Below are 26,983 nucleotides of genomic sequence, written 5' to 3' on the forward strand. Positions count from 1 at the left end.
TTTCACCTCTGAACTCCTTTCCTGTGTCGTAGAGCTGGGTGAAAATGGCTGAAGTGGATTTCGGGGATAGTGAGCTCTTTGAGCAGCTCGATGACTCCGCGCCGACGGCCCCGACGCACATTCGCTTCTCAAGCGACGATGGAGACCAGGAGGAGAAGAACCAGGTCCTGCTGGATACGTCTGACGACTCCTTCCAGAGACTCGTGGAAGAGAATATCCTTGTGTTAAAGTGTGTGCTGGCATGTTGATGTAGCACATGCTAACGTAGACTAGCAACTGCAACCCAAACAGAACAAGCACAGCCTCTACGTGTACGACAATGGCTCTTGTGTATGTATCCAGTCTGTTAACTTAACCCGTAGATTACATAAAGATTTGAGAAGACAACTGAACATCCTGACACCACCATGGTAATAAATTATTGTTGGCTGATAGTAAGAAATGCGCATTCAAATGAATCGAAACTGATCACCAACCAGTTTTTGCCTCTTGACGTTTCAGTGGCATCACAGTTGAAGATGTGAACACCGACGGGCCTGCTCTTCAAATCTTTTATGCCAACAACGTTATTTCAAAGTAAGGAGTTAAATGTAGTTCTTTTCTCACTTGTGCTATTCATAGAGTAAATGGAGTTAATGTCGTAATGGTGGACACATCTGAACCGTGTTATTGCGGCTAATCCAATGGAAGTGCATCATGTTCATCGTCTTGCTGTGTCCACTTAATGTCTAAATTGATAACAGATACAATTAATCTCCTTCTTTTTAGGCTGTGTCGTCAAGAGATTGAAGATTGCATCTGGAATGTGCTTTTAAAGCACCACAAACCGGGCAATGAAAAGAGCAGCTCCAGCTTTCAAGTGAAACCTCAGGTGTTTACCCAGAATATATATTATAATTGTTAATATCACAGTTTTTTTATTTGCTAAAAAAAACGTCCTATCCTGTCTAAAGAATTCAGCATTTGCTGTGGATGAAGATCTGCAGAAGTCCTCCTCCACAACTGAAGCCTTCAAAGTGAGGGTTTACTATTGTTTGGCATTTTGCACAAGAAGAAGAACCTTTTGTCAAAGTCTACTTTCAATACAATCATTTATTTTCTTCTCTCTCTGCCTTAGGTGGTGGGAAGTGTGCTGTATTTCACCACATTCAGTATTGATAAACTCGGACAGCCTCTGGTGAACGAAAACCCCCAGTTGACAGATGGTTGGGACATTCCAGCGTATCCTCAATGTGGATGAAATAACACCTCATCGAAACTCTGCCGTCTTGTCTGTTAGTTCATCCGTTTTGAACATGGATTGCACATCTGAATACTATTTCACATGTGAAATATTAAATATTCCAATTAAAGTAAATATGTCTATTAAATATCTAGCATGTAAGTCTGACTTCTGTTAAGGTGTTCAAATAGAAAAGAGTGTGTTTCTTACTTTTGCACAAAAATAATGCTTTCCTGAAATGTTGCAAAGCTATCAGCAGACATTCAACCAAGTTGTTGGCACAGATGGACTGGAAGTAGAGATGAAAGACAGAAGGTATGTCCTGTTTTTAATGAAGCTTCATTTGGTTTTCTTCTTTAGTTCATGACTTTCTTTTGTGGCATATATGTGCATAATGAGACCACTGATCTGTTCACCATAGACCCAAATCAATGTGTTTCAACTGTGGTTTGAGTGGTCATCAGCTGAGAGACTGTCCCAAGGTAAGAACAAGTAAGCATTATTGTGATATCAGCACAAGTTGAATATAACAACGGTCTTGACTTTCAACATTTCATTTTTTCCATCCTAGCCTAAGGACATGGCTGTGATAAATGAGAGAAGAAAGGAGTTCAACCAGAACAGCAACCAGGCCATGCAGAGTAACCAGCGGTACCATGCTGATGAGGTGGAGGAGAGGTTTGCTAAGTACAAGCCAGGAATAATGAGGTAAGATTGTTATTTTGTAAACCGCAGACACGCACATTATTTGATGGCATTCAATATCTATTGTACAAATACAACTTGAAAATGTAATGTTTTACATTCTTTGACCAGTGAGGAGCTGTTGAGAGCCATGGGACTTGATAGCAACACCCTCCCTCCTCTGATTTATCGCATGAGGCAGCTAGGCTACCCACCAGGTTGGCTCAAAGAGGCAGAGACCGAGAACTCTGGCTTGGCAATGTATGATGGAAAGGGTATGTTTAGGATGAAATTTAAACTTTTTTCTCGATTACATTACAGCAAAACATAATGTTGTTGACATGTTTATGAGTATCCTGTTTTTCTGTTTTCTAGATTCAGTTGAAGGTAATTTAGCAGAGAATACCAATTCACAGAGCCTCTCTTATGATGTTTCCAAGCTGGTTGACTTCCCAGGCTTCAATGTACCTGCCTCACACCAAATGAAAGATGTAAGTCCCACAACACAACTTCTATCCACCATATCACCAATTAGATGTGATTTCTGGTATTTGAATAATATTCATATTTGTGTTATTTATGTCAGTTTTTCTGAATTCGATGGAGGAAAATGGAAATCAATGCAACATCTGTAATGTGATTCCATCAGTATCTGTTCCAAAATACTTGATCACTTAAAATTCAATCGTATTCATTTCTATTTTATTTTTGGTTATACATTTGAGATAATGGATTTTTTGTAAATGCAAGGAGTCAATTTACATTATTTTTTTATTTAATCATAAGGAAATTGCCGCACAGGGTTATTTCAGTCACAGTGCTAATGGCAGGGCCTCTTTTAAACCTTCTCATCTCATTGTTTTTGTCATTTCTGACCACCAGGAGTTCATGCTGTATGGTTCAATTCCAATGCAGACCAACCACTTCAAACAAAACTATGCAGCCTACCTTTCCAAAAACTTCCCCAAGGTAATTCTTAAAGTCCCTCATCTCTTGTTGGCCGCAACTGCTTATTAGCTTCGATCGGACAGCCCGTCTTCTTTTTTTCAACCCCCTGCAGTCACCATTGCCTGGGTTTAATGTGCCGCCCTCATTCAAATCAGTGGAGGATGGGTCATGCAGCCTCAGCCTGCCACTTGTATGCAACAGTCCATGCCTTTCACATGCAATGGATGCGCTTTCTTCATAGACAGCCTTTCATACTAACCTAAGTTCTTATTGTCATTCAAACCTCTGGATTTTAAAGTTACTATTGTTTGTCAATTTAATGGCACTGATAAAGGGAGGATGTGTAATAACTACATTTGGGCACAACAACCCTAAATATTTTCACACCATGTGTCATTCTTCCTTGCAAACAGGCCGGTGATGCCACCTGCAGCAAGAGGCGGCATGAGTCTGAGTCATCTCCACACCAAAGGAAGAAGACCCGGTTCAGCCCTGACAGGAACTCCAATAGGAGCTCAGACATGGACATTGAATCGGGTAACTATTCATCGGTTACAATTTCAGCACAGTAGCCATTTTGCCTCCTTTTCAAGTTACTTTATAACAAAGGTTGAAGCAGTAATCTGTAATTTTCTGAATCTTGCTATCCACTTGATTTTAAAAATAGGACCATTGTTTGTATCCACAGCTTACCCATATATAGAATAATGTAGGGTAAAACTCACTCATCTTTTGTTGGGTGTCTCTCCTCAGACCCAGGAACGCCATATAATCACAGCGCAGGTGATTTCCAGTTCCAACCTCCGCTACCCCCTGGCTCCCCTTGCTTCAGTTCACCACCTCCTCTACCCCGAGGTACTCCTCCTGCTACACCCACTCCCCCACCTCTCCCTAAAGGTACACCTCCTCCCACCCCGACTAATGGCTCCCCAGCTCTGCGTGGGCATAAATGGGTTGTCCTCGATGACACTGCAGACGAAACAGAGGATGAATTGACATTGGAAGAACTGGAGGAGCAGCAGAGGCTGATCTGGGCAGCTCTCGAAAATGCTGACACTGCCAGTAATAGTGACTGTGAGACGCCTGCAGCGAGAACACGTGTACCAAGTGTGTCTTCACCTGCTCATGTCTGCACCAAAACCAAAGGAGATGTGATGGACACAACAAAGCCTGCAGATATCTGCCACGGCAGTAAAAATCCAAGGGATCGAGAAGGAAGCTCTCGCAGTCCGAAACTAATCAAAACCCAAGATGTCAGCCCTCAGAGTCCTGGTCCAGTCGAAGCCCAAGATGTCAGCCCTCAGAGTCCTGGTCCAGTCGAAACCCAAGATGTCAGCCCTCAGAGTCCTGGTCCAGTCGAAGCCCAAGATGTCAGCCCTCAGAGTCCTGGTCCAGTCGAAACCCAAGATGTCAGCCCTCAGAGTCCTGGTCCAGTCGAAGCCCAAGATGTCAGCCCTCAGAGTCCTGGTCCAGTCGAAACCCAAGATGTCAGCCCTCAGAGTCCTGGTCCAGTCGAAGCCCAAGATGTCAGCCCTCAGAGTCCTGGTCCAGTCGAAACCCAAGATGTAAGCCCTCAGAGTCCTGGTCCAGTCGAAACCCAAGATGTAAGCCCTCAGAGTCCTGGTCCAGTCGAAGCCCAAGATGTCAGCCCTCAGAGTCCTGGTCCAGTCGAAGCCCAAGATGTTAGACTCCAAATTCCTGGTCCAGTCAAATGCGTTGAAGACAAGCTGCAGAGCTCTGATGTGCGTTTGTCCAATGACGAGAAAGTAGTCGCTGTTCCTCATCGGAGCAAGTTTGCAGCTGGCATTGTTCCATTTGAAGATACACCAGAGTTCACTGAGGTTGCTGAAGCTACAGGGACATACCTAAAGATCAGAGACTTGCTTAAAAGTTCCCCCCGAAGTTTGGGGAAGAAAAAATAAAACATACATGGACATTTTAAAAAAAAAAAAAAAAAAAAAAGAATGGACACGTGGACATTTTTATGACCGTCCTATCTAGCATCATTTTAGCGGTTTCTCATTGTTTTACCAAGTTGAATGTGCTTTGTATATACACATTTTATCTGTTACCTACCACAACAATGTAGGCATTTAGGGATGCTACAACAGTGATAGTTTATCTGTTTTGACCAACTAGACCTTTTTTTAAATTCTTTTTTTGAAGCAGTTATGATACCCATGCTATTCTTTAGGTATAAAACTCGCCATTCCCTGACCTATTGATGTATAAATATCGTTTTCTATTTTTGTCTCACTCAAAAGTAAAAATGCTTTCCCATGCTTTGCTGAATTTCTTAGTTTTACAACCATGGATCAATGTGGGTGATTTATTTTTTTAATGTAAGTTGGAAGCACAGATGCTAATCTGAGTTTACGGTGTATACTTGATTGTTGGCTATTTATCAGAACCCCTTACATTACAATTGCTTGCTTTTTTCTATTTTGTCTTATTTCACTACTCATCAAAAAGATTTCTCACAGCTGAAAATGAATCCCCCCTTTTCAAACTGCTCCGCCGTCAAAAAAAGCTCCATAAAATGTTCAAATGCAGATTTACTACAAAAAAGTAAAGCAGCATTCTTTACCGAACTGTTATGCTCCCTCCTCACCACTAGGGGCGTGTCGTGTTAGCCAACTCAGCTGCTGAATAAGTGAATAAGTGTCTGGTCTTTCCTAGACAGCCTTCTTTAGAAAATCGTGGCAATTCAGAATATTGTATTTTTAGATAGTTGAGGTAATTTGCCAACATTGTCATGTCAAAATATTTTGAACTTACAGTACACATCCAAACCTTAATGTGCAGTATTTGCACTTAGACTTGTAAATTACTTGCACATAAATGCATACCAAATACTCATATTCCTAAAATACTGATGCAAATATACATGTGTGTGAACATTGCTGCAGCTCAGACACTGTTAAGAGAAGGACATTTATTTCTCCCCTTGCAAAGAGAAACGGAAGCTGTTCAGACCATAGACTCTATTAGACTCTGAGACACCTGGTTCCCTTTGGTCCACTGCGTTTACTTTCGTAACGTTGCTTGAACGTTGTATCCTTCAATAAAATAACATTGTTGGTTGGACAATAAGTTAAAACGAACGCAAAATAGTAGCTCATTTCAGGTTGACGAGACCCCCGTTTAACTTCCGGACTTTATTAAGCCAGGTTATAAAGTTTGTGTGTGGTGGAATAGTTCGTCCCTCTCACAAGGGAGGGAGTGCTGCATCGCACCGAACATCTCCTCTCTGCTCCGTCCCTCCCCGCTGACGTTTCCCGGCGGATAGGTGGACAGGTCCCGGCCCCCGGGCCTCTTATCCCCGGCTCTGATCCGTCTGAAGCGGAGCAGTCACTCGTCGTGCTAGCTGTGTATTTCCTCCCGAGTGGACGGAGGCAGTACGGAAACATATCAGCTCAGCGTTAGCTTTAGCTCACGTTGTTGAGGTCGTGCGTTTCCGGTAAACTTGCCGGTTCTTTCGCTGCTGATAACACCGGGACACGCACCGCGAGGTGAGAGTTTTCCGGGTACCGTTAGTGTAAATGGCACTTGTGGGGGTGTTGGTTTAGCTATCGTTAGCCAACCTAGCTGTCTTCCCTTGGTTCTGGTCACGGTTGGCCGTATTTTTCGGGCCTCGCTGCTAACGTTACTTAGCAACGGACCATAATCGGCTATGCCGCATGTTATCGTGACCACGGGCTGGGATCCAGGGTCCAGGTGACAGCGCGGTGGGAAAACTGCTAACAACAACAACATGATTTGTCAATCTTCTCGTTAGAGTTGACTGGTGCTGATCCGTGTGATTGTGTGGGGGGGCTGTGAACTTGTAACAGCAGTGTGTCCTGCTGGAGCGTCGGGCACATAGCGGAGACTGGCGGGCTTCACCGCTGTGTTTACCGCCGTGTTTGTGCTCAGTCGCTGGGCTGCTCGGATCTAACGTTATGCACATGTGTGCAGTGACCGGCAAACGTCACCATGAACAGGATCACCCCCCCCCCCCCCCCCCCTTCTCAGGAAGGTTCATTAAATAAGTAAGGTAATAAGTAAGGTAAGTTAGCTGCGGTGTTTTGATTTAAAGGCGCTTAGCTCTTTACCAGATGTGCCACCTCATCACGCCGTTAGCCGCGAGGCTCCTTAAAAGGGCCACATCGAGCCTCCGGAGACCTTCCTTAACGGGGACACCGGGGAACGCGTCAGTACAACCACCGGTCTGTGTATAAAGGCCTTCGGCATTCGTGGTTAACGTCAAAGCCTTTTATACTTGTTTGTGCTGCACGAGTAACGTGACCGCAGTGAAGGGGGGGATCTGAGAGGCTACATGCAACTTTCTGAATGTCTTCTTTTTACTTCTCTTTACCCCGTTTCAATGGAGTTTAAGATTGATGTGACTGGTAAAAATGTTTTTTTAGCTGGCTCTATCGTCTCTGGAGGTTCGGGGAGTGTTGAAAACCTCGACTACTAAACTGTTGAGTTATTAAAGTAATGTTTTAGTTGGGCCTGGGCCAGACTAAGTGCTGGGACACGTCTAGGACAGGGCAGGTGAAAGGTTTTAGTTCCACTTGGGGAAATGAGGGATGTTCATTTGAAAACGGTACCAATAGTACAGTACAATACCGGTGCAGAAGGCTTCTGGTTCCTCTTCTGTGATCATGTCCTGCTTTTTTACGCTTTCCTTTGTCAGCGCCAGCAGGGTACACAATCATCCCGGCAGATGTTTCCTCAAAAAGGAAGATGTAGATTTGCCCTTGTGATGACAGGAGTGTGGGAGTGAGGCCTACGTCTGTGAAGACACTTCCCAAGATGTAGAGGCATAGTAAGCAGCTGCGGTTGTAGCTTTAGATCAAATAGACCAACATTCTAAGGAAATCAGTTTGTACTCAAACCGACTTTCTTAATCGGTGACACACTGCCATCGGTTACAAAGTGCTTGGGAGGCTCAGAGGATCCAAGCAGTCATTTGGAGAAGTCTCAGTTCTGTTTTACAGGCTACCATCTTCCTGTTTCTATTTGTGTATGAACATCCCAAAACATTAATCCCAACTACCTGAAATATTAAGGTAGTTCAGATACACATACGTTTAATCTCTTTAAGAGTTTTGTTTTTAATAAATGATTATAGTGATTTACTTTTTTTACTTTTGGCTTTCTTCCTAGCTGCAGATTAGAGCGACTGTCTGTGGCAAAAGATTAACGTCACTGTAGTGGGAAATTCTCCAGAGTAAGTGGATCATTTTGGGTCCAGTGCACCATTCGGAGCAGAAACATCCTCGGGTTAATGCTCACACAAGTCGCAGTAAAGCCCGCTGGCGTTGAACTGGGGCATCATAATGCAGTGGGCTTTAACACACACCAGTCATATTCCACAGGCTTTGCGGGTCATTGATGGATATTCATCAAATCTGACATTTTTCAATGTCTTCCTTTTTAGTTTTTGTGCCAAATTAATTACTAAATGTTTGGCTAGGCTCCATCATGTCGTCTTCAGCTATTGAAAAGCTTTTCGTCTCAGACCTCTTCTTGACCCGAGGGAACCAATCGGCATCATTCAAACGCTGCCTATGAACTGGGTCAGTGCGTTCTGATGACCCGCCTTTTATTAGCCGTTGAGAACTATCTAGGAGGGGGTTTTGCAGTCTCCTCGATCCCTTTGATGAACCTGCACATTGTAGCTCTTGTAGTCTTTCATGAATTAAACATGGGTTTGTATGAGGCTGTTGAACAAGTTGGATAACGTATTTCTTTGCAGTTTGAGGTCAAGCGTCTCTGCTTTAAAAGTGACTCAAAACAGTTTGCATTCACCGGAGAGTCGACGAGGTGCAGGAGTTACACTTCTCACCCATTAGGGGGGAAAAGCAAATGCTGAGTGATATAACGTGTAATTCTTTGCTATTCACACACTTTTTAACCAACTGCAAGGTCACAATATGTCGTCATCATGGGTGTCCTTCACTTTCCATACACCTGTCCATGCTGTGTAGGCTGTAGGTCTGACTGTAGATGGAATCTTTACAGCATTTCATCAGTCCAAGCAAAAGTAGTATGAAAACCATAATGTAACATTAGGTCATATTGTCAAACTGATTACAACATGTTTAAATAGTACTTTCAGCCAATCAGTTCTTTGAGTTAATCTGGCAGGATAATCTGCTGCTGATTCTGATCTTTTTTCCACAGTAATCCTTTTTTATGGGAAAACTGCCAAGCAGATTTAAACAATTTCATATGCCAGATTCATAGATTGAGTGAGCGAGTGTTTGTTTTGTGGTCAAGGTCACAGATGAAAAGCTGTTCAGAAGTTGGTAATGGCAGTGACACAGACTGCATATCTGCTGGCCTTTGACAGGATATTTTTAGGTCTTCACAGTGACGTGATGTGTGCTGAGGAGCTTGTTGTCATAACAGAAACAAAATGCCTCCACAAACAAGGTCAATGCACATATAGCACATATAGCTTTATCTGTCGCTGTTCAATCATTTACTTCGTAACTTAAATATTTGCTTTCTGGGACATTCAGAGCAGAGACAGAAAAATATGGTACGTTTGCCTAAATGAGAAATTTGTTTGATTTATTTGAGTAATATTTCTTTTTTCCCCTTCCAAACAGGGACCTTTTTGTGACCAGCCCTTTTTCCCCTTTGCTTTTTTTAATATATTTTTTTCTTTTGGCGAGGAGAGACGAAACTTTAAGAGGGCAGAGCTGCGACTGGTTGTTTTGATGGTCCGGGGTTAGCCTGTACCCTACAACGCAAAGCCTTGTGGGTCTAAGCCATCGCTGGAGGAAACATGAGCACAGCCAAGCCCAGTGGGATCAAAGGGCCCAGCAAGATAGGAAGGCCTCCTGGGACGGGAGCACCCAAGACCAACCCCAGCACAGGTAGGAATCCCCCCTTGTGCAGCCTCTTCCACCTGTAGTGAACCTTTAGCAGTGCAGTATTCAATAACCTTGCTTTTCTTTTGCTTTATACTTGTGGTTCTGGTACAAAGTTAATTTTGTGTGTGTTTTACAATAGAAAATTTATGTCGCTTTAATTTTATGTTGTAGTTGAAAAAAAACAACTCACACTTTGTGTCCAGCTTTCTTCCAACAGACCTGTTGTACATTGAGCTTGGTCCTAGGTCATGTCATAACACCCTGAAGGTTGCAGTGACTGGTTTCATGTCGTCGTCTCTCTTGCGAGGAGCTTCAGCTATAAAAGCTGTAACTTTGATTGCATGGATATAACTGATAAATGACATCACTTGCCAGCTATATATTTTTTATTCTGCAGCCATCTGGCAAAATAAAAGCTGCAACAATTGCTGCCTAAATAATGTGATCATGTGGGATGTATTTCAGATTATTGGAAAGGTGAACAATAATGTGAAATAGTATCCTGACCTTGGCTAAGGGTAAAGATTGTGCTGTTGTAAAACACTGCATATCTTGGTCCATGGGTTGACTTTACTGCGACGGGCAGATTTTGAAGTGTCACATGATCCTCCTCAAGGAATGCCAGCGAAACACTTTGCGGCTCAGTGCTAGTTAGCTTAGCTTTTCAGTAAGGGGCTCAAGGTCTCATATGGAAGCCATTAAGGGGATTTTAGCATCCCAGCTGTACATGAAGATCTTTTCAAAACAAAAGTAAGAATTTGAATGATTTTTCCACAGCAGTAAGATTATCATGCTTTCTTGTCACTGTGGAATTTTATTTTAACACCCGAACAATTGGAAGTCATGTGGAAAGGTTTGTTTTATTACATTTTTTTGAGTTGCTAAGTGAACACGTATAAACTAATAAAAGATTAAAGATAATTTACGATCCCCTCTTATTTTTCAATTGGAGCTAAAGCAAATGCGGTCGACAAATCCGATGCACGGGTCGGCGGAGGAGATGCTGAGCAGAGCTTCCAGGTCGGGGACCGTGTCTGGGTAAACGGGAACAAACCTGGCCACATACGCTTTTTGGGAGATGCCCAGTTTGCCCCGGGACAGTGGGCTGGGATCGTTCTAGATGAGCCGATTGGGAAGAACGACGGCTCAGTGGCAGGGGTGCGCTATTTCCAGTGTGAAGCCCTGCGAGGAATATTCACCCGCCCGTCAAAGTTGTCCCTCACAGAAGGGGAGGCTAATGGCACTCAGACGGCGCCGCCGTCCCGCGCTGCCTCACCCACGCCTTCAGTCGGCAGCGTATCCTCGCACACGCCTGCCACAAAGTCAGCATTACCCTCGACCACCAAGAAGGCCTCCTCTGCTGCACCCGCTGCACCTGCAACACCGGCTACACCCCCCTCCAACCTCGCACGCACAAACAGTGAATCTGTGTCCAACCTCTCCGAGACGGGATCAGTCAAGAAGGGGGAAAGGGAACTGAAGATGGGCGACCGTGTATTGGTAACGTTGTTTTAGTTCGATACTCTAGTTCTATTCCACCGCATGACTAAGCACGCTCTCCTCTTCCTAGTAATCTCAGGGAAATGACTGCATAAAAGTAATAGAAACAGTGTTGATTATGTGTTTCAGTGTATACACCCTGAACATTTTGTTAAAACAATTTGCTTTAATAGTTTGGCCTCATTCTGTTAAAAGCTGGTACATGTTTGTGTGTGGAATTATCTCATTAAGGGTTTATCACCAGTCAAAGCTGATTACTCTTTTGGCCGCTCTTATCAGTTGAGGAGATCAAATGTTTGGTAATATTTTGACTTTTCTTCTCAGGTTGGTGGTACGAAGGCAGGAGTGGTACGTTTCCTTGGAGAAACCGATTTTGCTAAAGGCGAGTGGTGCGGCGTGGAACTGGATGAGCCCTTAGGAAAGAATGACGGGGCGGTGGCAGGCACAAGGTACAAAAGCCCCTGGATCTGCAAATATTTAAAAGAAAAGTTATTTTACGCGTTAACCCCATGTAGACTATGCTTTAAATTATACACATCATTATATCTGTGTTCCATTATGTGTGCCCAGATATTTTCAGTGCCAGCCCAAGTATGGCTTATTTGCTCCAGTGCACAAAGTCACTCGCATCGGCTTCCCTTCCACCACGCCAGCCAAAGCAAAAACCACCGTTCGCAAAGCAGCGGCCACGCCATCGGGGCTAAAGCGGAGCCCCAGTGCCTCCTCCATCAGCACCATGAGCTCTGTGGCATCCTCGGTCAGCGCCAAGCCCAGCCGCACAGGCCTGGTGAGGCGGGGACACGCTCGGTCTCATCTGTCATTATCGATGCCATGCGCACGGCCCCCGTCTGACCAGGCTCGTAATCTGTCTCTCCAAAGCTAACGGAGACATCGTCGCGGTATAATCGCAAGATTTCAGGCACCACAGCCCTGCAGGAGGCGCTGAAGGAGAAGCAGCAGCACATTGAGCAGCTTATGGCTGAGAGGGACATGGAGAGAGCGGAAGTTGCCAGGGCTACGGGCCACGTTGGAGAGGTGGAGCAAGAGATTGGCCTGCTCAGGGACGAACAGGAGCAGGTGAGCGCTCCCGGTGGTTCAGTAATAACACTCCTGTTGATCGTCATGCAGAAGAGTTGCCTGGTCATCAACAATGATTGTTTTTTTCTTTTTGAAGATGGAGACCAAGATGGATCAGTTACGTGCCTTGGTAGAAGCTGCAGACAAAGACAAAGTTGACCTGCTGAATCAACTGGAGGAGGAGCGTAGGTAAGGATTCCCAGAGGCACCACCAGTCAAAGATATCTAGTCGCCCCTTGCAGTCCATCAGCATCTATTGTTTCCATTGGATGGGGCTTGTTTGTTGAATAAGAGGACATGCTGCGCCAGAAATACAAATTGATATCCCTTTTGTCTCGTATCTTTATATTAAATATCATATAAAGGCAAAGTATACTCCTTAACAGAGATCCATTTGAGTCTAGAGAGCACGTGTTCATGTTAGCAATGGAAACCATCCGTCACTATCAGTACACGTCTTTGCATGGACAGTTAGACACTGGCATCGTCTTGCATTAGCATCCCAAATGCTTCCAGTGGTGCAGAACAGCTCGGGCGTAGATGACAAGGCAGAACCAAATACGTACTGATGTGGTCATATATTCAGAATTTGTGTGAAGTATGTGTGTTATAGGTTGTTAGTTCTCCTGTTATGTCAAAACAGCAGCAGCTCCCACATGTTGATTATTTTCTGTTGAGCAGGAAGGTGGAGGACCTTCAGTTCCGCGTGGAGGAAGCTTGCATCACCAAAGGAGACCTGGAGGTAAAAGCACGACACCAATCCACTCATTTCATTGAATCCCTGTTTGAAAAACCAAACATTGATCAAGTAGATAAATACCATTACATTGAACATTTCTTTTCTTTTTCTAAGTGGTTGTTTTGTCTGATTTATCTTTTTGTTTCTTCAGTCAGAAGCAGCAGTTGCTTTTTTCATTCTGAACATTAGTTCAACTCTAGCATATCAGTGAATTACCTTGCTCAATTTCCATGACAATGAAGTCTGATTCAATGCAATTCATGGTATTTCTTTCTGAACAGTGCCACACAGGGGACCGTCTCAATTACCCTGAAGGCAACCACCCCAAACTAGATGTTTATAATTGAGGGCTACAGGGTTAGAATATCCCTTTATCTTCTTTTTAAACTTGTATACTAACAATTAATTGCTTACTCACAGGTGTGGATATATTAAAAACTTGCATGCAGCTTGAAAGACACCAACAAAACCTTTTGTCTTATCGGCCAAACTCAAAAATGCTTTGTTGACTTCAAGCTGTTGGAGGAGTAATTACTAATGTTGTGCTTTGACCCTTGACACCTCCCTGTTCAGTGATGTTATTGGTTCTTCTTCCTTCTCTTCCTCGTCCTGTATGTTGGCCCAGTGCTCAGCATGGAACCACTGGAGATGCTCCCTTGTCATTCCACTGTCCAGTCACAGACCCGTATTCTGTTTGCCTACGCAATGAAATAGTAATAACACAAAATACTACTCCAAATAATAGTGTAATGGTGATTCAAAGATTTATGTGCCGGGCTACATTACTTTAAATGTCATATTAGCTGACGCTTTTATGCAAAGCGCCTTTCAATAAGTGCATTTCAACCATAAGGATACAAACCCAGAAGAACAAGAAACAACAAGCTGATTTACAACTTGCTATAGATCCATCCAGAAGAGCCATTACAAGTACAATTTAAGTGCTTTCAATTTGTTAATTGTATGCCAGTTTCTACTTCACCTCCGTGGTCAATGAACAACGGTGCATTCAGGTAAAGTCAAAGTAGCCCAAAAATGTACATTGAGCCCTAAAAATATGAGTAAAGTCTGGCAGGCAGTAATTTTTGCTCTAATCCTATTCTTCTTGTCCTATTTATACTGATTTTATACATACATTGTTCAGTCATGACAACTGATTTAGTCGGATTGTGTCCATCAAACACTAAATGTATACTCTGGTCCTGTCTGTTGGCATAACATTTCAAATGTGTGCTCTTTTTTTAAATGAAACTTTAAGTCAGTATATAAGACAGTATAGTTAGATGCAAGACAATAATCTCCAAATTTGGCCATGAAACTATTCAGTAAGTTGTCATTACACAATTATCATAGTCCACAGTAACAACAAAGTCAAATAGAAATGCTTTCTGCTTTTATGGTACTGATTTGATTTAAGTTGGCCATAAATCCTGCACATGGTGTCTGATAACTGGTGGATTATATTACAATATTTACTGTATACAATGTGGACAATGGTTTTATCACTAAGGAGAGAAAGCAGCGGGGTTGATAATGCTAAAGGCTACATCATTTTGCCAATATAAAATCAAGACCTGCTGTTGGTACAGTTTAAAATACAATCAATCAATTCAGATATGTCTTTGGGGCTTTGATTTATTCATTCAATATAACAACATATTTTCTATGTGTAGCGGTCAGGAGACTGCCATCACTGCTTTCTCATGACGTGGTGAAGTCATTTTTAGGTGATATACTTTCTGGCTTGACACATTATCGGATTCTCAATTTATCACAACAATCAATGTGCTTTGTTCATCAGGTGTCAATTTTGCATGGTTACTTATAAACTGCCTCCATCGACATTCTCATAACACATTGGCCCCTCTTTGGTTGCTTGTATGTCCCCATTTGCATTTCTCCCCCAAACTCCCTGTGCACAGCTGTTTATGGCACAACCTGAAAGCTCTGCATGGGGTGTCTTCCCATTTTCACTCCCTTCCTACATCCACCGAATAGCCTTCCCAAATACTCCTACACAGACCATCCCCATTCTCCTCGACCATCCTCTCCTGTCTCACTCCCTCTCTGTCTTCATTGGGCTGGCATGTGATGGTGGCACTGGTGTGTTCTCTTCCTCTTCCCCTTGTCTACTAACAGACGCAGACCAGACTGGAGCATGCCCACATTAAGGAGCTTGAACAGAGCCTACTCTTTGAAAAGACCAAAGCTGAGAAACTCCAAAGAGAGTTAGAAGACCATAGGGTAATGAATTCTGCTCTGTAGTGTGCTGCGTTGGAAAAGGGGGCCCGTGCCGGGGATAGAGGTAAAACGTGTCCTCCGAGGGGAACAGCTGGAGCGTTGCTTTGTGTGTGAGCGAGCATCCGCCAGGCGTCACACAAGAAAACTACTCTAAATATTAACAACATATAATTCAATAGTAAACAAATGCATATATTGTGCATTATTTGAATGCTCAAAATAATCCATCCAGTGCAGTTCGATTTTCAACTTTTGAATTACAATTTGTGGGTTTAGCCACAGAATAATTGAGTATCATCTTCCATTACCTTTTTATTTTCTTAAATTGAGATGAACTACCCAACCGGAACTCGCCCTTGCTTTACCGGAGTCGCTGCTTAACCAGACGGACAAATCATTGTCTCTGTTACCCTGTGTTCTACTGCCCTAGTGTGTCCTAGCATCCATTAGCCCTGCGTATCTGGTGTTAGTCTCCCACCTTCTCCACCTCCCAGACTATGCATCGTTTGGCTGCTCTGCCATATTCTAGCCATCAAGCGTTTTAACGCAAACCCATTTCTTTAAATACATGTCCACAGTTTCTACAGGTTACATTTGAACTACTCTTTGATCAAAAAAATGTAGATTAGACAAGCTTTTAAATATACGGTTGAAGAAGTAAAAACAAAAATATGCTTGAGAACATCAAACACTGGATCTGGGAGACAGCTGATGTTGATGCTCCCTCAGGGTTTCTTGCTTCGTACCTGTCCTTAGTCATGTGGTCCATGTAACCATGAGTTCAGTGATTGAGGGCGATGAGTCTTACACGCTACTATAGCTCCACACATGCTTTCAGTGCTCACTTCCATTATAGCCACGAGAGGTCAGCATAACACCTTGTTTTTGATCACTGTATTTCATGCCGTCCTCATTATGCAAGCAAAAACTTTTCTTTTAATTTAGCTCTTACCAAGTGTCTATAATTGCTGTTTAACAATCTTGTTATTTCTTCATTTTTTTCAGTAACCGAAAAGTAGGATCACGGCTTTAACACACTGTCTGTGCATTGCTTCTGCACGTCCAAAGCATCTTTTGAATATAAGATGTCCTTGTATCTTAAAGGTTGCTACTGTTTCGGAGCGATCCCGTATAATGGACCTTGAGAAGGACCTTTCTCTGCGCTCGAGAGAGGTAGCTGACCTGCAGCTGCGTCTCGGCACCCAGCAAGGCTCCGAGGACGCAACCTCTCCTCTGTCCCCCCTTCTGGAGGAGATAACGTCTCTGAGGGATCAGTTGGCTTCCCAAGAAGTTAAGCAGCAAGAGGAGCTAACCAAGTACAAGGAGAAGATGGAAGCCCAAGAAAAGGCCCACAGCGAGGCAGCTGCCCGCCTCCAGGCGACATCCGTGAGCCTCTCTGGTGACAACGAACAGCTGCAGATGCGCATCAGCCAGGCTGAGAAGGAGAATGCGGATATCGTGGATTCGTGGCGTTCCAAGTTGGAATCCGTTGTTGCCTCTCACCAGCAAGCCCTGGAGGGGCTGAAGGGGTCCTTCAGCAATGGCGCAGATGCCCAGACGAAAGAACTTATCGAAACCAAAAGTGAACTGGAGAGACTGAAGATTGAGCAGAATTTCGCCGTGGAGGAGGCCCGAGTCAAACACGAGGCCGCGGCTCAGGAGGCGCAGGCCCTGAAGGCTCAGCTGGGTTCTTTGATTGAGGAGAAGGAACGCCTGGAAGAGTCACTGCGGTCCAGCGTGGAAAAAGCAGAGGAGCAGCACCTTGTGGAAATGGAAGAAGTTCTTGGAAAACTCCATAATGCTGAAGTTAAGGTGAATGAGCTCGAGGAGAAGGAAGCAATGTTGGCGCAGCAGGCCCAAGACAAGGAGCGAGAAACCAAAGAGCAGATTTCAGAAATGGCGGCTTTGCGTAGCCAAGTAGCACAAGGCAACCAGGAGCTTGTGACCCTGAAGAGTCAATTAGAGCTGGTTCAGAGTCAAGGGAACAACCAGGGTGCCCAGGTGGGTTCTTCTTCCCCTCATTGGGGCCCACGTTTGAGCAAAGTTGTGTCCTTTATGTTGGGTTAACACTTCATTTCTAGACAATGCCTTTGTTTTACAATCCTTTTCACCTGACGTGTGCAGGTCAATGCATTGAGCTCACAGTTGGAGGGCCGACAGCAGGAAGTCCTCTCTTTACAGAAGAGCCTGACCACCCTACAGCAGGAGAAGGAGGCCTTGGAACAGGAGCTTGGAGGCCTGGTGGGACTTATGTTTTGGAAGTTGATACTGCATTTTGGTTTGGGGGATTGAAGTCGTATCATTTTCAAGTTCAGTGCTCTTTGATTAAAAAAAGACGACCTGATTCATATCTGGCTTTTCTGTACTGCCATATCTTGTTACTTATTGGCCAACATATACAAAGATATCAATCTTTAATATCTAAATGAGCTAAGAACAGCTCAAATATACTGAGTCATGTATCAGCTGCTATGAGGAATAAACAAAGTATCTGAAAAATATGAATCAACCACCTCTGACATTTATACTTGGAAATGTTTCCAAATATACAGAAACATTTTATGCATTTTTTTCCCCCACAGAAACAAAAGTTGGCTGATAACACAGAGGAGCAGACCATATCATCAAACACTATGCAAGGTAAATTACCAGCATTTGTATAATTCCTGTTTGTGCATTAAGGCTTCCAGCTTCTGAAATGTTAGCTTTGTTTCAGAAACACTTGAGAAGCTCAGTAAGAAGGACGAGCAGTGCACATCTCTGAAGAGCCAATCAGAGTCTCTGAGAAGTCAACTTGCTGGTGGGAACACACTGAATTCATCTTGCATGTTGTCAAACGTTGCTAAACACAATGCTATTTCCCCATTTGTGGTTGAACCTTAAAAATACCATAGCAGCTATGAACAAAGTTGTCTTTTCTCGACTCAGGGCTCGAGAGGAAACTAAAGGCTGCAGATGAAAAACTTGAGCAACTCTCAAAGGACAAATGCAAGCTGGAAAATGATATGTCGGACATGATGAAGACATCTGGTGATAGTTCAGTACAGCTGACCAAAATGAATGATGATCTCAAACAGAAAGAAAGGTGCCCTTCTACATGAATCCACAAAACCCATTACATCAACCATGATGAGATGCTAAGATACTGATGTCCTTGGTTTGATCCCCTGCTGTAGTCTGTGTGTTTGTCAGTTGTCGCTGAACATCCTGGTCCAATGCCTTTTTTATGTGGTCACTCAGGAGGCTTGAGGAGTTGCAGAGTCAACTATCTGAGGAGAAGGAGAAGGTGGCTCACTCGAATGAACAACTCCAGCAAGAAAGGTCCTGCAGAGAGCAGGAGCTGATGGAGACCAGAGATGCACATCAGTCTCAAATAAGGGGCCTTCAGGAGACTATTGCAAACATGGTGAGTATTGTTATGTTGCAGTTATGAACTTTGTTTACCAAGCATTGAAAAAAAAAACCTTTCACTTAAGGGTATACTTAAGTCGCGGTCTGCTTATTAATGATCTTTCAAATGTCTTGTTTTCTAGGAGAAGAGCGTTAAACAGGGCGAGACCCTTGTTGTGCAACTCAAGGCCTCACAGGAGAAATCCATCTCTCAGGTTTCCGAGCTTCATGTTGAGGAAGTAGAGGTTCTGCAGAGTCAGGTTAACAAGTTGAAGCAGGACCTCTCCTCCAGCAAGGACAAAAACCTGGAGCTGGAGAAGATGGTGTCAGAGCTGCAGGAGTACAAGGAACGAGCTCAGGTAAGCACAAACCCTCCAAGATGCACACATCGGATCAACGGTTTGATTTTACATCTTTTAGGTGAATTAATATTTACCTAAAAGATTTTGGTCTTTTTTTAACATCAGTGATTCATACAGATTGTCATGCTTTATTACCATCATACATATATAAAGACATACATTTGTGATGAGTTCCTTACTGCTCCCCCAACATAACCGCCACCACTGGTACCACCACTGGTACCACCAGTGGTACCACCACTGGTACCACTGGTACCACTGGTCATATGGATGCAGGGGTAGAACGATAATGTTTTTAATGTATTTTAGGAGCATTTATGATTATAGAACAAGCTAAAGAAAACCGTTTTAGATACTTAACGAGTTGTCTTGTGGCTGAATGGATCTCAGGAGAATTCAAGTGGAATCAGCTGTTTTCTAAAATGTTCCACTACTTTGGCTTTTTACCCCTGCTTGCATTGTTTATAAGCCTGACGTTTCATTCAAGTAGAACACTTTCACTTCCTAACAGAATGGTTTGTGTTTTTTTAGTTTCTATTGTATAATATGTAATATTGTATCATACACCAATAGATTGAAAGGATTGGGACAATGGTCCCTGATCATTGAGTGTAGATATTTGTGTCTTTGTCCCTGGCCATGAGCCACTCTTTGGTTTTATAAGCTTGTTGGCATCAATTTGAATAATAAAAGCATTAAAAGTAAGTCAACTCTGAAGTGAAAATGTTCTACCTTTTTACATTTAGCTGAAAACCATTTTGGTGAATGCTGTGGTGTGATCTTTGGCCCGTTTGATGCCCTGCAGCTTAACCTTTCCAATTGGACATATCTGCTTGGTTCAGTTTTCCAGGTGTATATATTTAAATATATATATTCCCCTGCTATTTTTCTTTCAACTTTATTTTTCCCAGTGTCTTTCTGCTGAGCTTGACTCCCACAAGCATGATGTTGAACATTTGAACAATCAACTGGAAAAGCAGAGTCTAGAGTTGGAAATTACGTGTAAGGAAAGGGAAGAAGTCAAAGGCGAGAAAGGCAAACTGGATCAACGTTGTTCAGAAATCCAAACTCAGCTCTCTGCCCTTGAGATTACTCACCAGGAGCTTTCTGTCCAGAATGAAGAGCTGCTCATTACTAGAGACCAGCTTTCCAGAAATCTACAGCAGGTAATTGCCAAAAACAAGTGTTCGGATGAAGAAAGTATTTCATTGAACAAGGAGCTGGAGAAGCTTAAAGGTCTTCTTCAGGAAGTACAGGCTGAAAACAAAAACCTGACGCATGCCGAAGGTGAACACAAGGCCCAGATGGAGGAGCTTCAAAGGAACCGTGCAGAGACGACCGACTTGCTCCTTAAATATCAGCAGGACACCCAGAAAGTGGAGATTATAAATAAGCAACTACAAGAGGATTATGAAAACGTCTGCAAAGAGAAGAACCGTCTTGTAGATGACCTGAAGGAAAGAACATCAAAGCTCACATGTGAGAAGGAAAATCTCATTTTAGAGCGAGATTCTGCCAGAAATGCCAAAAAATCGCTCGACGCCAAGAATGCTGAGTTGCAGGAAAAACTTAAATCGTTGAACTTGGACAAAGAAGATCTAACAATGAGGAACACCCAGCTGCAAGCCCTCACTGAAGCACTGACTAAAGAGAAGCAGGGCATGTCTTCTGACCTCGGTGCCACTTTGGTGGACAAACAGAGCCTTGAAGCGGTGAAGGAGGATCTCCAGAATAAACTGAGTGCTGCCAAGAAGGATTTGGAGAGTTCTGTCCGTCAATGTGAAGAACTTCAAGCCACCAAAGTGAGTCTGGCCCAGATGCTTGACTCGGTCAAGACAAGCAGTCAGGTGACTGACTCCGAGAGGCTTCACCTTCTTCAAGAGAAAGAAGACTTGATTGCAATCCAAAGGAAAGTCTGCAATGAGAAAGAAGTGCTCCTCGGCGAGCTGGAAGAAATCAAAGAGAAGTTCAGAGTCTCCTCAGAACAACTCTCACAGTCCAATGAGAAACTTAAAGAAGCGGTATCATCTTTTGAGCAAGAGAAAGAAGCGTTTCGCCTTCAGAATTCCAAAATTGAGATGGCTCTACATGTTCTACGAAAAGAAAAGATGAGCCTGGATTCAGCACTAGAGCAGCAGAAGATGGATAATGAGCGTTTGGCGGGAGAGATGGAAGAGAAGCTCACAAAAAGCCTATCTGACAATAATGCTCTTTCCCTTGAATGTGATCGGCTAGCCAGTGACGTCAGAACAAACGAGGGCCAGTTGGAAGGTTTCTCAAAAGCCAACGACCTCTTAACTCAAGAGAGGTCTCATTTGACAGCCGAGCTGGAGGAAACCAAACGGCAAAAAGACCGAGTCGAAGCCGAGGCGTCCTCTTTGAGGCGAGAAAAGGCCGAGCTACAAAGTGACCTGCAGAAACACGCCGCCGACATTGAAATCCTTACAAAGGGCAACAGCGACGCTGTGCAAGAGTACAGTAAACTGAACAGGGATTATGAGAAGGCTAATTCTCAACTTGTTCAACAGGTTGATGACCTGAAAAAAGCTTGTGAGCGTCTGCAAACGCTGCAGAATGACGCTAACGACAAAGTGCAATGCTTGCAGAAAGACAACCACCGTCTGCTTCAGGAGATCCAGGAGTTAAAATGTCAGACGCAATCATTGTCGGGGGCCAAGCACCTTCTGCAAACCCAGTTACAGGCCGAGTCCAGTGAACGAGATAAAGTCCTGTCTGACAAGGATGTTGTGTCCAAACAACTTGAGGATCTGCAGAGAACGTTGTCCCAAGTTAAGCAAGAAAACCAAGACATGTCTTCTAACCTTACGAATGCGGACAAGCAGAAGAAAGCCTGTCTGATGGATGTGGAGGTTTTGAAGACTCAATTGAAGCAGCGAGAGCAAGAAACTAGTGATTTGATAGAAGATAAAGGGCAGTTATTATCTAACATAGAAGAAATGAGCAAACGGATGACCTCCCTGACCACGCAGAAAGAAGACCTTTTAGCTGAACAGTGCAAGTTGGAGAAGAACATTTCTTCTCTCCACACAAGTCAGGAGGAGTGGCTCCTAGAACGGACCAGGCTCCTCGCAGAGATAGAAAACGTGCACGCTACCCAGAAGGAGCTGGAAGGAGATGTCAGGGGCCTGCAAACAGAAAAGGAGCTTTTGGAAAGCCAGTGCAGGAGCGCCGCTGTGGAGGTTTCTGCTTCTGCTGCTGTGAGAGAGGAGATGACCTCGGACATCTCAAACCTAACCGCTGCGAAGGGCGCCCTGCAGGAGGAGAGAGACCAAGCCAACCACAAAGTCAGCATGCTGGAGGCCCAACTAAAAAATGCCATTTCTAAGCAGCTTGAGGTATTCCTCCTCCAGTAGTAATCACTGACTCGGTGGCTGGGGGTGTGTCGCCTTCTCACTGCATGCTGGCCTTTCCTTTCCCTTTTATTTTGGTGTCTAAGTTTCATCTTCCATTTACTTACTGCTGTAAATGACCCTTTAGCTCCCAGCCTTTCCCTGTGGACTCAAAACGGGATCCAATTTAACACTTGAGGTCCAAGGTGATCTTCATCACGTTTCATATTCCATTTGAAATCGACGTATAGCTTTTAGAAATTATAACCCCAATAATCTGCTTTGTCATCATTCAGTCCAATTTGTAAGGTTATTTTGCCAAATCTCTCTGGTTAATTACACATGAGGAGAATGTTAAGTAATGAGATGTTGACACAAAGCAGCTTTCGGGGGTTTGGAAGCATCCGTCCTGAGACCACAGGGTTTTAGAGTGTGAACTAACTCTTTATGTTAATTCTTAATCAGAATTTGGACATTTCAAACGAACATCGAAATGACATTTGAATACTTAATTCTAAATCTGAAATGTAGAAACTAGTGAAGCATGCAGTCATTTCTTTTAATAATATTTTTAAAATATACAAAAATCATTGGCTTACGTCAAACAATACATTACGAATAGATTTAATCACCTTTCTTATTCTGGTTTGTAGAAGAAATATTGGATTCATCTCATCCAACAATTGGTTGTTCTCGCAAATGTTCTGATCGTGCACCGTTTAGGTCTCGGAGCAGCTGACCACCGCCATGCAGGAGAGGAACCAAGCCCAGTCCACTGTGGAAGAACTCCTGGGCTCCAAGCAGAAGGACGAGGTGTGTGTGTGTGTGTGTGTGTGTGTGTGTGTGTGTGTGTGTGTGTGTGTGTGTGTGTGTGTGTGTGTGTGTGTGTGTGTGTGTGTGTGTGTGTGTGTGTGTGTGTGTGTGTGTGTGTGTGTGTGTGTGTGGAATGATTTTTTTATTTCTTTTCAGCTTAAAACCTTGAAGAACACTCTTTCCAAATACCAAGAGGATATAAATGTTTGCAAAGAGCAGCTTTGCATAGAAAGTGAGAGGACGGAGAGCCTATGCCATGAAATGTGAGTGTCTGGATGTTGTTTTGGCTGCTTGTAAAGAGGAAATCTGTCAGATCTGATTTTGAATTGTACGATTTAGTTTGTGGTATCAAAGACGATTCTACAAATCAATGTGATGATATGATTTTAACATCTGTACCTATTCAGTGAGGAGCTTAAAGGGGCAGTTTGTGTAAAGACGCAGTCCATGCAGATGCTACAAGAAGAGAACAACAAGCTGACTCTGGATATCGATAATGATCAGAAAGCCCTGAGGGATCTTGAGAAGGTTCAACACTTACATGAACATACAAGAACATTTAGTTTTAGCTGTTAACCTGCCATCCATGAATGCATTTGAACAAGGTTTCTTTTTCTTTTAGCTCAAAGACGAGCACTCAAAACTAAAAAAACAGTTGAAGTTGAGGTAAGAGCTTTTTTGTCATTTGGGCAGTTTCTCGCATGCGTGCAAATATCACCAATATTTTGAAAGGCTTTTGTATTAATAAACACAAACTCTTTCACCTGTGGGACACGTGCTAATATTACTGATTGTGATTAAACGTTCCTTCAAAGCCTGCCAAATAATGCCTTGAGGTACTTGACACCTTCAGTACCAGGGAATGCAAGTCATCCGTCCTGCATGCTTCAGTGAAGGGAAACGGAAGCAATATGTGCAGCTTAATATGACCACCTTTATGTTGCTTAATAATCACATATGTGCTGTTTCTACTGATTCTGCATGTTTTTGTATGTTTTTCCATTGGCCCCTACTTTATTTCATAGGGTGTATGTACTATGTTGTTTTTGTAATGTCTTCTTTATTTACGGTCTTACATTCTATAACTGTAGTAACTATTTTGACTCCGTTTTGGTAGATTGGAGCCAGTTTGCTTCTGCCTGTGGAGATTGTTTGCTGTACCTCTGATAGCTTGGTATATCACTTGATGTTGTGTATTTGACAGTGAGAGCACCTTGAAGGAGCAGTTTGACAAGGAGAAGTCAGTCCTCCAAAAGTCCATCCATAAAAACAGTGCCTTAATATCAGAGAAGGACCAGCAGGTGGAAAACCTGAGGAGCGAGGTGAGGATCTGATGCATGATGGAACCCTTGTTGTCAGCTGGGAGGCAAACATTAATCCAAGCAAGTGCATTTTGGGGATCGTGCATGGACAGACGTGTGCACATAAAGTTTGCTGCGGTTGTTTTCCTCTCAGCTGGTTGTCCTGCGCGGGGAGAGCGACTCCGTTAAGAGACTGGAGGGGACCGTTGAGGCCTTGGAGCGGGACAAGGCTGATCTACAGGACCGGGTTCAGAGGCTGGAGAAGGACCTGCCTGCAGGCTCTGGTAAGAGTGGCTTAATATTCCCATGGCACCACTGGTTATGGCCTCCAGTGTGACCCATAGAGGGAAACCCGATAACCTAGTCTACTCCTGCATTTCATTTGACCTTTTGCCTGTTTACTTCCAGGTGATGTTTCTGAACAACTGAAAGAGGCCAGAGAGGCTTCTGAGAGTCAGGTGTGTTTCCTTATTCTCTCACCCTGTAAAATACTAATCACATGTCTGTTAAGCTGCTTTCCGACCCGAGCCCAAAGGTTAGACAATTATTAATGTACAATGGTGATTGTGAAATGACAACTGCATACTCAGACCGTTTTGTTACCTCTGAGTTTTGTCTACTCGTGTATCATGTTTTTATTAAATAGGTGAAATGAGTCTAAATTTACAGTCATTTTCAGAGATAATTTCTTACAGCGGAGGTCAACATCACTCATGATTCGGTATCAGTTTGAACTTCTGTTCCCTGCCTCTGTGTCCTCTTTACTGTTGATGACTTGAACGTGTTGTGTGGCAGTGGGTCGGCCCTAATTTGAATCTTTTTTGTATTCTCTCGTTGTTCTTCTTAAACACCAACTCCTCTTCCCTGTCTCTGATGTTGGCAATGCTACAACACCATCAGGCAGCGGTTTGTTCATGTTTTTCATCAGCTTCACTTGTGCATGTTTGTCCGTCACTGTCACTCGTACGTCTCGTCCGGTGGACCACCTTATAGTCTGTGTTAAAACTACAACATGTCTTCCAAAGAATATATATATATATATATATATATATTATAAGGATGCCATTCACTCGTAAGACGCTCATCACAAGTGGGAGTTTTACTGTCTCTGATGACTCATTCACACTCACAGTGCTGTTTGTCATGGTCAAGATTAGATCCACATTATGGGGTATTCTCTCATTCATTGACAGTCATAGGATGGGTTCATAGTGCAATAAATGGTCACAGGGGGGGACCCCCAATATATTTTTAGGTATAGATTGTATCATTGATGATCATTCAACAGCAGCAGCAATGATGATACGGTTTTGCATCTTCTTTCCAGATTGAGTTCCTGAATTCAGTCATTGTTGACCTCCAAAGGAAAAATAAGGAACTCAAGGACAAACTGGAGAAAATGGTAGATGCTGCTCTCAATGGGAATAATCCAAGTGAGCTGGATAACTATGACAGGTGAGTCCCACCCATAGCTTTCTTCAAAGTAAACACCGTATGAGGGACGACAACCACTCGATCTTTGTTTTGTTTCTCTGCAGCCAGGACAAGGAGCCCCTTAAGAAGAAGCTTCCCCCGAGACTCTTCTGTGACATCTGCGACTGCTTCGACCTCCACGACACCGAGGACTGTCCCACACAAATGCAGATGCCCGACTCTCCTCCACACACCACCTACCACGGCAGCAAGGGCGAGGAACGGCCTTACTGCGACATCTGCGAGGTCTTCGGCCACCCCACCGACTCCTGTAACGACGATCAGACCTTTTAGGCCTTTTTCCCGCCCTTGTTCGCACAATCAATGTATTTGCACATGGTGTTCGGTTCTGCTGAGGTTGGGATTTAGGTTTGTCCGTGTGCTTGCTGTTGCCAGCCCCCAAGTTCTCTTACAGGAGAATAGTCTCCGTCTCTCCAGAGAAGAAGAGGGACAACGCACAGAAAGATAATAAACAGCAGTTTGTAATCATGAATGATGTGTGAGTGAGGAGGATATTTAATTTATTAATATCCCTGTTTGCACAGCTTGTTGGGGAGTTACAAAAATAATATAGTATCATTAAAAATGTTTATTTGAAACTGTAAATTACTTGATTGAAAAAAAAAATGACTTGGTGCAGATATTGGTGAGCTATAGTTTATTTTTTTATGACTGGAGATGCTATGTTCTCTTTAAAGGTTTAATAGAATGTGTGTTTTGTGAATGGTTTTCTCACTCTTGCCTGAAGTGGATCAGTATGACCTTTAACCTTTGTTCTGCTTTAAGAGGAACATTTTACATTAAGGAACTGATGGCTGATGTTAAAGAAGAAACAGTTCCAGTCAAATGGCCTTTCCAAAAATGTACAAATAAGATTGTGAAATACTTCATTGTATTTCTTTAAAAATGTTTTGAATATCTGTATTAAAATAAACTATGTATAAATCAAACCTCTCTGTATTGAAGTGCTTTATTAATGTACGCAGTTATGAAAGTTGTATTGTTACCAAG

General features: G+C 43.3%; 2 protein-coding genes across 7 annotated transcripts; both read left to right on the plus strand.

The window, feature by feature from the left end:
- The first annotated feature begins 12 nt into the window (after nt 1–12).
- zcchc8 (zinc finger, CCHC domain containing 8) lies at nt 13–5,294 on the plus strand. Its single transcript, XM_037482141.2, has 14 exons — nt 13–213; nt 368–410; nt 502–576; nt 769–871; nt 954–1,016; nt 1,118–1,221; nt 1,472–1,537; nt 1,644–1,704; nt 1,794–1,930; nt 2,039–2,181; nt 2,282–2,397; nt 2,789–2,875; nt 3,268–3,391; nt 3,608–5,294. The coding sequence occupies exons 1-14, from the start codon at nt 45–47 to the stop codon at nt 4,774–4,776; spliced, it is 2,460 nt and encodes an 819-aa protein (XP_037338038.2). The 5' UTR covers nt 13–44; the 3' UTR covers nt 4,777–5,294.
- Nucleotides 5,295–6,064: 770 nt separating this feature from the next.
- On the plus strand, nt 6,065–26,922 carry clip1a (CAP-GLY domain containing linker protein 1a). 6 transcript variants are annotated; one of them, XM_062562136.1, is made up of 26 exons: nt 6,071–6,366; nt 9,460–9,729; nt 10,679–11,226; nt 11,551–11,675; nt 11,797–12,013; nt 12,106–12,303; nt 12,401–12,492; nt 12,985–13,045; nt 15,182–15,286; nt 16,388–17,284; nt 17,408–17,524; nt 17,866–17,923; nt 18,000–18,083; nt 18,212–18,368; nt 18,524–18,689; nt 18,817–19,032; nt 19,947–22,391; nt 23,109–23,198; nt 23,355–23,461; nt 23,606–23,726; nt 23,821–23,864; nt 24,403–24,520; nt 24,654–24,783; nt 24,908–24,957; nt 25,827–25,954; nt 26,038–26,922. In XM_062562136.1, the coding sequence occupies exons 2-26, from the start codon at nt 9,639–9,641 to the stop codon at nt 26,264–26,266; spliced, it is 6,594 nt and encodes a 2,197-aa protein (XP_062418120.1). In that variant the 5' UTR covers nt 6,071–6,366; nt 9,460–9,638; the 3' UTR covers nt 26,267–26,922. The 6 variants fall into 6 exon arrangements, 5 of the variants coding, with proteins under 5 accessions (XP_062418120.1, XP_062418121.1, XP_062418122.1 ...); XM_062562137.1 differs by having other exon boundaries at nt 9,529–9,729; XR_009956208.1 differs by lacking the exon at nt 26,038–26,922 and having other exon boundaries at nt 6,065–6,366; nt 24,908–25,405.
- Nucleotides 26,923–26,983: the final 61 nt, after the last annotated feature.

This window comes from Pungitius pungitius, chromosome 5, assembly GCF_949316345.1.
Source record: "Pungitius pungitius chromosome 5, fPunPun2.1, whole genome shotgun sequence".
In the NCBI taxonomy this organism is placed as follows: Eukaryota; Metazoa; Chordata; class Actinopteri; order Perciformes; family Gasterosteidae; genus Pungitius; species Pungitius pungitius.

Bases quoted from the DNA above. Each gene is read 5' to 3' on its own strand.
- clip1a (XM_062562136.1), top strand. From the start codon at position 9,639: ATGAGCACAGCCAAGCCCAGTGGGATCAAAGGGCCCAGCAAGATAGGA. The intron at 17,525-17,865 runs GTGGGACTTATG...TTTCCCCCACAG, and splicing joins AACAGGAGCTTGGAGGCCTG to AAACAAAAGTTGGCTGATAA. The intron at 23,727-23,820 runs GTTCAACACTTA...TTTTTCTTTTAG, and splicing joins CCCTGAGGGATCTTGAGAAG to CTCAAAGACGAGCACTCAAA.
- zcchc8 (XM_037482141.2), top strand. From the start codon at position 45: ATGGCTGAAGTGGATTTCGGGGATAGTGAGCTCTTTGAGCAGCTCGAT. The intron at 1,705-1,793 runs GTAAGAACAAGT...TTTCCATCCTAG, and splicing joins AGCTGAGAGACTGTCCCAAG to CCTAAGGACATGGCTGTGAT. The intron at 3,392-3,607 runs GTAACTATTCAT...GTCTCTCCTCAG, and splicing joins AGACATGGACATTGAATCGG to ACCCAGGAACGCCATATAAT.